The sequence below is a fragment of the Lonchura striata genome, chromosome 2 (genome assembly GCF_050655825.1).
Source record: "Lonchura striata isolate lonStrDom1 chromosome 2, ASM5065582v1, whole genome shotgun sequence".
Taxonomy (NCBI): domain Eukaryota; kingdom Metazoa; phylum Chordata; class Aves; order Passeriformes; family Estrildidae; genus Lonchura; species Lonchura striata.
This window is the reverse complement of record NC_140704.1, coordinates 43,626,215-43,636,048: the sequence shown is the minus strand read 5'-3', so window position 1 is coordinate 43,636,048 and position 9,834 is coordinate 43,626,215. Positions and strand designations below refer to the sequence as shown.

The following is a 9,834-nucleotide window of genomic DNA, read 5'->3' as shown; positions in this document are numbered from 1 at the left end:
TTTTATCCTTGTTGGCCACACTGTTCCTTACACAGTCCTTGTCACAAGAGTAAGTGAAATGAAAATCTAAACCTGAGTCAGCCACAGAGAGCTACATGAAGTAAAACTTCTACAGGTCCTATTATGCAGGTAGGTCTATTCTGCAAGAGAAGTGCTAGAGTTTCATTAAATGTTTCTATAGCACTGAGTGTAAAAGAGCTCCTGTCTGTAATTAGAATGCCTAACTGCTACCAGAATAGGAAGGTAATAATTTTGAGGTCATTACAGTGGCTGGTAGAAATTCAATTCCTTGCATAAACTATGGAAAAAACTTGCCAAAGAGTTGAGGGGTGATTTGCCTAATTGGGTGGTGTTTAGAAAAGCACTTGTTTCCTGTAAAGATTTAGGGCAACTTCCCTGGAATACTGTCCAAAAGTGTTCTGGTCAGAGGAAATAACCTTGTAGTGTTCATGTATTCTGCAGCTATGGAAGGAAGATTTTCATGTAGCTATTACAGTTGACTTATGATATACTTGTCAGCCAGTAGCTGCATTTGATATTTTCTATTATACTGAACTCAAAAAGCTTAAAAAATGCTTTTTAGCTATTTTTCTTTTTTATTTTCTTTTGCTTCTGTGAGATTATAGAATGCATCTAGCCAATACTCACCTGCTCTGCTGTTTTTTGAAAAATGTGGACTGGAATGGGTTGCCAGAGAAGCTCAGGGTTCCAAATTTGGCTGCTAGTTGGTGGAAAGAGTCCAGAAAGATATGACTGGGCACTCATAATGGTGCGATCATAATCTGTACTTTGGATATAAAACTGAAAATAGAATGGCAAAGAATTAAAGATAAAATGGAAACTCTAAAATATTGGAGAAATTTTACCTGACTTATCAATACTGACTTTTTGGTTTCAGTTTTATATTTTTGCATAAAGACAAAACTGTGAAACCATAACTCAGCTTTCCTGGGCCCTACTTCAGTTTCACAAATGGAATTTCCAAGGCATCTTTTAATTTGTAATCTAACCCTCAGACTGAACTGAAAGAATAAGAAAGCATGATTTCAAAGAAGGATGTTTTCTATCTTTTGAAATTCAGAGGGACATTGTTGCATGTAAACATGGGGTGGTGGAAAGGTTAACATTTGGACTTGAAATTCATAAAGGTCTTTTCCCATCTAGATGATTCTATCAGTGATACCTCAGGAATATTAAAGCACTCAAAAACATAAACTTCTCTTGGAAGCATAGCAAAGGTCTTCCATACCTTCCCATAATGCATGCCTCCTAAACAGACCAAAATGGTAGAGGTATTTTCCCCACAATGGATCTATACTGTATGATAAGCACAGCCAAACAGTTCTTAGACCTCTCTGTTACAAGAGGAAGTATGTAAGCATGGCCCATCACATAACAGGATAGGCATTTATCTTTCAACAGACCAAAACAATAATGGTCACTGTATAAATTCCCAACTCATTCATCATGGAGCTGTTCAGTTTGGGAAAATTAGGTTGTGAAAGACTCAAACAAAATGTAAGAGCTTAAAATTAGACTTTATTCTGGTTTTTTACCTTGACGTAAGTCTGACTTTCAAAAATGTTCTTCTATTGCCTAATTTCTCCATTAATGAAATGAGTATGAAAATGTGCTTTTATAAGTCCATATTTCTGCTATGCCAGAGAAACCTGCTGCTGATAGATCTGCTCAATACCTCTTTCCGGTTGTATGTGCTGTTCAAGAAGATGGAATATCGTTTCCTCATGTACTGTCCAAGTTCAAATAGCTGCTGCATTCCAGTCTGTAAGGCAAGCATATGGGTGACTACTAGATTAAGATGACTCAAGATTTTTAATGTAAATGTGTCTTTTTTTATTTTTTTCTTCAGCAATCAACTTTTAAGTGATCATTAACTCTTTGTATAATGTACTGTTATTGTGGTTTAAACCCAGCTGGCAACTGAACACCACACAACTGTTCTCTCACTCATGCCTGGTGAAATGGGAGAAAATCAGAAAAGTAAAAGTGGGAAAACTCCAGGGCTTGAAGACAGTTTGATATGGAAAGCAAAAGCCACACATGCCACCAGAGCATAACAAGAAATTTATTCACCACTTCCTATGAACAGGAAGGTGTTAAACCTCCAGGAAAGCAGGGCTCCATCCAAATTTCTTGGGAAAACAAACAACATCAAGCTGAATGTCTGCACCTTCCTCTTTCTCCACCCATTTTTGTATGCTGAGCATGGCATCATATGTTACAGTAAGCCTCTTTGGTCAGTGGAGACTTGCTGTCCCAGCTGTGTCCCCTCCCTACTTCTTGTGCAGCCTCAGACAAACTACCCTACTCAGGCTAGTACAAGAAGCAGAAAAGCCTTTGAATCTGTTAGCCTTGCTCAGGAGTAACAAAAACCTCCCTGCATTATCAGCACCATTTTCAGTGCAAATCTGAAACAGCCTCATACCAGCTCTCAGCCAAAACCAGAACAACTGTGTATGTTGCAGGTGATCTATAATTTTTAATAGAAGTGTTCACTTATATCTATGAAGAAAATATATGTTCTGAAATGGCTAAGATTGCAACATCTGCTACAGAAAGGCAATGCTCCTGATTCTGTACAAATATTATTTCCACAGAGCTGTAGATCTGTAGACAGCAATCAACATTGTCCTTTATAATATGTGTCATTTAGTGACAGCTGAGAGAGGATGACTGACAGCCTAGTATTTATCATTGTCATTGCTGTTATTTCTTCAGCCTTATAAATTTGTAGCCTATATTTCATGCCTTAAGTAGCATTTTTCCCTCTTTGCCTTCATGTGCCTGCAGTTGTCTTACGTTGCACACCATCTTTTCTGTTATTTATTTCTAAAGCCTGAACTGAGCTTTTTAGCTTCTACCTGTCAGAGAAATACATTCCTACTACTGTTGCTAAAAAGATAGCAAAATAGCAAAAAGCTCTCAAAAAAGTCAATGCCAAAGCAGGAACATCCTAGTACATAAGCTAGTAATAAGATAGTAATAAAATAGCAATGCATTGTTTCAGTGTGTAAATTTTACAGATCTTTCAAGCCCCCTTCAAACATTAAACACTAAACTATCTCCATTTCATACTTCTGCACCATAACAAAATGTTATTAGGAAATGCATTGGCTTCCTTTTGCTCCAGAGCTTCATATATCAAATACAGTCAAAGAGCTTAGGCTTGATGTTAAAATACCCGAGCAACAAGTATGCTCCATGCATCCTAGTGAAACTGTGAACTGCAAGTAGCATTGTTACAAGACACATTGTCCCCAGAAGCAACCTTCTCCTGCAAGTCTTCTCTTGTTTTGTGAATTGGTGGTTGTCAGTCCAATGATGAGATATGGACTCGTCACTTGACTTGGTGGGCAGGTGTCATGTCTTTGCCCTGTCACAGGACTCAGTACTTAATGGTCATTAGACCTTCATCAGTGTTAACAGTACAGTGTTTAAACTTGCCATTTCTTTGAAAGCAGACACATTATCAAGAAGTTGTTGCTTTTAGGAAGGTAATTATAAAGCTATGATGAACAAGATTTCAATTTAATAATAGCTAAACAAATAACATTGCAAAAATGTTTATGAATTACTGGTATTGGTGTTTGCTAATAGCAACTATCAGCACCTGGGATTTGCTTATGCTTTGAGAGACACACACACAAAATATCTTACCACTTCCTCTTTTAATAGCATTTTTAAGTTCTTCTAAGAAAGTTAACATACCTTGGTGAGCTGTCCAAATCCCTGGGGCCATTCGCTTTCTTTGTGTAGATCAGTTGGAAAGTTCACAATTGGTGTTCGGTCACCGTGTCGGAAAAGCTGGACAATGTAAGCAATAAAAACCCCTTTAGTTAATTGTTTTTTATCTAACTAGAAGTCAAGCATGCATTATACTTCCAGCATCATTTTTCAAATGAGAGTATTGGAGAGTCTGCAGAAACCTGATCAAGTAGGATCTGAATACATTCTTTAAAATCAAGATTATGTATAATTATATAGAAATTAAGTGGGCATAAACCTGATGATTCTTACTTCTCGGACATTAAATTAATCACCCAAGATGTTAATGCTGGGATTGTGTTCACAGCTAGGCATCTAGACAGGAAATATGACTGAATTTTGGAAACCCGGTGTTTCTGGATATTAAACCAGTTACTGATGTGCTTAGATTAGGATTTAATTACCTTGTCATAGACACTTGAAATTTTTTGGTAACTGTTTTTTCATAGCAGTATCTTTTAAAGTAATTCAATATACATATGGATCTTATGCTCAGATTCTCAATCATCCTAAAATATAAAGATAGAAGAATATAAATTTTTACATTGTTAGCTTAATTAATACTTACTTTATTAATACTTTTACATCAAATTCAGTGAGAGTGAAGTTTGATTACTTTCGTATCCTGGACACTCCAGCATAGTAAGTATTAGTGTGATGCATTCAATCATATTATTTTTAATCAGGAAAATTAAACCTTTTTGTATTTTTATTCCAGCAGTCAAAGGAAATTACAGCCCTAGACTAAATGGTTCTAAAAAACTGAATTATCCCCTCCAAACATATGCTGTGTGAGCTTAGAAAAATTAAACCCACAGAAGTTTCACATGAAAGGAAATGCTGGAATACAAATTCACAGGGCTTCAGACAACCTTCCAGGATGCTGACCCAAATTATCAGAAAAGTTACCTTTGCTTATCTGTGTTCCCATCACCAACTTCATTCCTGATTTAGCACAAGAAAATGACTATGCAGCATCCTGGTATATTTGTTAATAAAATGACGTTTATGCCCTAATACCTCAGTGGTACATAACTTGTTTATAATTAATACTCTCCTTTGCCTCATTAAGCCACATCATTCTTGTCCAGACATCAGAGAGGGTTGTACACACCAGTTATCCACTCCCACTGGGAGGTGTTTCACGTTTATATTTTTCAAAGTAAACACCAGTGATGTGACTTAATGTTTTAATTACAACACACACCCTTTCCATCAGCCTAATGCACACAAACCTCTGCTAGAGCAGGTACTTCAGAGATGGAAAATGCTGTCCATTAAAGGCAAATATAATTGGATTTCTGCCTCTGTTCACTTTCTACAATAGACAACAAAGTTTGCTAGAATATAAGTTACCATTAGAACATGTAGAAGACTGCTTATTATGTTTTTTGGTTTGCTAGTTGAATTTCACTATGTGGCCAACCGAAAATGAATATTTTGCAGCAAATCAAGGAGGGTTTTCACCTTCATCATCAAATTTGTTGTTTGGGTTTTCTTTTCATTATCTGTGCATTTTTTTAAATCCTATTTTAATCTCTTTTCTTATAATTTGGAATCTCAGTTGGTTCTTTATAACAATTTCTCCGTGCACCTCTAGTGAACAGGAGACTAAGTAAAGAGCTTGATTGTCTAGTGGCTGATTCAGTTGAGTGCAAGAAAAACCAGTGAGAAGGACTTTTGTACTACTGCTCATTTCCCTATACTGATGTATATAGGTGTCAGATAGGATTAATTAGTTTTTCTGGACAAGCTGGTACTTGTGTCAAGAATTAAGGTTAAATTCCCAATTACAACATAGCTCCATCCTCTCTTGTTAAATTATCCAGCTTCACAGAAAAGCATTTTTCTGGATTGTTCAAACTGACTGACATGTTTAAATGACTAATTTTTATGTATATTTTAGGTAATACTTAACACTAGATCAACACTTGGTCATAAATATGCCTTTTTAATTAGAGAAAAATTACTGACAGCATGTCAGATTTTAAATACTGGTTTGTGATGTTTTATGTTCAGTGTGCAACATAACCCTGAGCATGTCACAATGGCCACTGTCTCAACAGTCAACCCCTAACAGCTTTCAGTAAGCCAGAACAGAGTAGCATTTTATCTGAATAGAGGTTAGTGTGCAAAAATATCAACATCAAAAGATATAATGAATATAGGAGATACAAATAAAAATATTTTATTTCTTTGTAACTTTAAAAAATTGAAGGGGTGAAGATGTTCTCTTCTAAAAAGAAGTCTAATTTCTTTAAGTCCACACAAAATAGGAAATAATAATTAAGCTCCTTGTTCATATTTCTGCACCTTCATTGCACAGTGTCACATAAATATGATATGAACACTAAGCTGGAAGCAGCAAGAAGGAAACAAACATATTAAAAAGCAGAACCCCACTTTTAGGAATTGAAGGACAAAGCTTCTTAGCCAACTGTTTTTGTATGTGCTCAAACCTCCTTGCTACTTCTGAAAATGCCCTTGCTTCAGCTGCAAATGAAGCAATGACCGTATGAACAACCACTTAACCTGAAAGACTTACTTGTTCACTCACAGCTACATCTTAGGAGATTTTTTTTCTAAAATTTCAAACTATGTTTTTCATTAGAACATCTGATAGGAAAAGAAAGTGTATCCCTACAGACCTTACTCATCAGTATGTGTTCCTCAACACTCATAATTCCTACTTTGTTAAAAATGAGTTGATTCTTCAAATTAATTTTTAAAAATGTGTGCTGCAGCATTTATTACTTCTGGCCTACAAATTGCCTTCCTGACCTTTCAGAGACACAGAACGTGGCAGAATGAGAAAAGAGCAAGGAAGCATCATAAAAAGTGAAAAAGACACCAGAAATCAAGAAGGAAGGGATGGTAAGGGGTATGTACAGAAGACGAGCAAAGCAGATCTGTTTGGTGTATTAATTTTGGCACTCCTTTTGAAGTGCTTCACCTCAGTTCTCAAAAGCAGTAGATGAATAATTACAAAGTTCATTGCTCTTTCCTTCCACTCTGATACAGCTTGAATCTGATTTCAGATTGAGTCTGGGTTCATTCATCCACTCTTGGTAACTTTGTGAGCACGATCACTTCATATGAAAATTGTCACATGACTGAGACTTTGGCCAGCATTTGCTTCCATTGTTGACAGGTGAAAAATCGTATTGGACACAAACTGGTGCAGGGGAGAGGGTGCACTGAAAATATGGCATGTGTAGCATACACACACATATATATCATTTTCATTTAGAAATGTCATGAATTACAGTGAAGTAGTGAGTCTCTTGCAGACACTTTTATTGACAGATTTCACTTTAAACAAAAAGATTTCTTACTTTGAAGCCAGCAGTAGGAAGGAAGAAACAAAAGTGAAGTGAAACCATCATGCTGCCAGTTCAGGGAAATCAGATGTAGAAATACCCAGCATGTTTAGTCAAGGTTTCTGATGGCTTGGCTTGATTAGAAAAATCATGCTCAGAGATAACATGCCCAGTCGATGTTTCCTATCCTGAGTTAGAAGAAGAAAAACATGATGAATCCGCAATGCCTCAGAAACCACACCTCTTTGTATATATGACAGGTGAAATGTGTGTGTGTGTAGAGGCAGAAGGTCCAGGTCAGAATTTCTTTAAACAGAGGCAATAAATAAGTACTTCATTTCTACTTGAGTGCCTGATTGTCCTACGTAATTCCTATTTTCTTCTTTCGTTAAAGTTTGTGTTTTTAAATTTAAATTCTGCCTTTAATCTTAATTAATTGCACAAGAATTATAGTAAAAGCTAATGTTTACATGTAAGCAAAGAAATTTAAAAAGCATTTTGACAAATAGGCTTGAATTAGAGCTTTTCAGAGAACAGGGCTTGTGGCCAATAATCATAACACAGGGAATCAGCACAAAGTTGGAAGTTGTGAGGAGAGAGAGACACCTTCCCAGACACAGCACAATTCTAGAAGTGAGAAAAGGCAAACATTTATCTGTGTTTCTTCACCCCTGCAGATGTATTTTATATTGTGCAGTTCCGCTAAGGAAGTTTTAAAAAGTCATTATGACATTTTTCACACTGCAGTAATACTCTCAGGTGAAAACATAGTAACTTACAGGATAGCTGGACAATGGCTATTGAAGTATGTCAGAAAGGTGCCTTTCAGATTTACCTTGACTGCAGCAATGCCCTCATTATATCCCATTATATCAGCGATATATTCTGGGGTCTATTTCTATGCTATACATTTATACTAGCAACTCTGTTTCTGTGAAAATTCAATCAGTTCAGAAGGCACAATTCAATAGAGGATATATAAACCAGGCCTTGAGAAAAAAAATGTATATTGTAATAAGATTAAATCCATTGTGACATTTTATGTGATTGGTCAGCCTAAGCAAAAGTAACAGGATTAAAAGGAAGACATCTTAAATGAAATTTGCCTAATATTTAATATATTTAATGTTTGTTGTGACAAGCTACCCTAGTGGGTTTTGGGGTTTTTTGTTTGGTTGGTTGGGTTTTTTTTTGTTTTGTTTTTGTTTTTTTTTTTTTTGTTTTGTTTTTTTTTTTTTTTTTTGTTTTGTTTTATTTTTGTTTTTGTTAGGTGGCTGCACAGTTACGGTAAGCAAATGACTTTTGGACACGAAGCCTCTCTCTCCATAATGGTAAACATTTCCAGTAACTTTCTGCAAAATCATTGCTTGTCAAAACACAATAACAGCAATTCAATAAAAATCTCATTCCTTTTAAGGAGTTAATGCTCCAAGGCTTGATGTCTACCTGTTTTCATCCAGTTGTCCCTGTTGCCATTGAAAAAAGCATGTAAGTATATTTCTGTATACAGAATGGTACTGGAATTAGTGTCAGGTCCCTGCTATGTGTGGTGTCTCAGCAGGAGTAGGAACTGGTTTTTCCTGTGCACTCTGGCCTTCCTCCAAGCTGTGCATGCACAATGCACCCAATGTAGCTATACATGAAGTACTTTAGAGTCAGAAAATATGTTTTGGACACAGTACTTCTGCCTCATACCTGGAGACAAAGGCTGAAGAAGAAGATCTTCAATTGCCTGTTTATAAGAGTTCATTCTAATCCCCTCAACTTTGTACAGAAAATATTCCTTTGGACTAACTATTCTTTATCATTATACCTTTTATTAAAAAAAGAATGAAAAGGACAATAGCTCAACCTTCATAATCCAAAATGCTACATTGAATTAATATCTTTTTCTAGAGGTATTTGGGAAAGTGGCATTGAAATACTGTTTAGCTACTATAAAATAAGAAATGGTCCAGCAAAAGAATCATTACAGTCTGTTTTCAGCCTAACTGAATAAAACATCTCTCAAATCTCCACTTAAAAATGCCTGTCTATTTAGTTTCTCAGTCTACTGCTGTGACAATTCAGTTATTGTGAAATGGAAAATATTTTGTGTGTTCTGTAACATGATAAACTTCATCTTCCAAGCATAGAAGAGGTAGTCCACAATCACCAGCTCTCACACTATGCATTGGAGTGTCAGCTAAACTAAGGAAGAGTAGGTAACTGTGGACTTTGCATCTCTTAACTGCCTTGCACTATGCATCTACCACAAAGTAGGTTATCTTGAAATAACAATTAAGAGATTAGGAGATGAAATTAGGAGATGAAATAATTAGGAGTTTAGGAGATGAAAATTGTAATAACTAGAGACATTTTTATCTTTCTTTAGGTGAGGTCTTTAAATTCAGTCAGCAAAAGGGCAGCAGTACTTATTTCTAGGTTTGAAGACAAGCAAAGAAACTGTAACATTGTTTGATTCAACAGACATGTAATTCTGTCCCTGAATTCCCCACAACAAAACAGAGGACAAATATACTTACTACAACCACAAACTTCAGTTCTCGTGCTGTAATAGTCTGTTGAAGCAGAATGAGAATCATGTGAAAAGTAAAACACAGGATCCTAGACAAGCTGGGAAGCCGTATCACACCCATCCTGACAGAAGAGGAAAGAAAGACTTTGTAGCTCCAGCAGCTGCTCAGGCTGAACTGCAAGACGTCAGGCTGTACCTTCAGAAGGGGTG

General features: G+C 36.1%; 1 protein-coding gene across 4 annotated transcripts in view; it reads right to left on the bottom strand.

Annotated features, from left to right (window-relative positions):
• Nucleotides 1-9,834, bottom strand: part of LOC110471066 (prostatic acid phosphatase-like) — a 27,717-nt gene extending 17,883 nt beyond the window's left edge. Inside the window, exons 1-5 of one of the 4 annotated variants that reach the window (XM_085573277.1) lie at nucleotides 9,632-9,772; nucleotides 4,191-4,295; nucleotides 3,730-3,825; nucleotides 1,697-1,783; nucleotides 649-801 (exon numbers count right to left, since the gene is read on the bottom strand). In XM_085573277.1, coding sequence (XP_085429403.1) covers nucleotides 649-801; nucleotides 1,697-1,777 — 234 coding nt within the window. In that variant the 5' untranslated portion in view covers nucleotides 1,778-1,783; nucleotides 3,730-3,825; nucleotides 4,191-4,295; nucleotides 9,632-9,772. Of the gene's footprint in view, nucleotides 1-648; nucleotides 802-1,696; nucleotides 1,784-3,729; nucleotides 3,826-4,190; nucleotides 4,296-7,121; nucleotides 7,295-9,631 lie in introns of those variants that run through there. The other 3 variants (XM_085573276.1, XM_085573278.1, XM_031504169.3) reach the window with 3 other exon arrangements.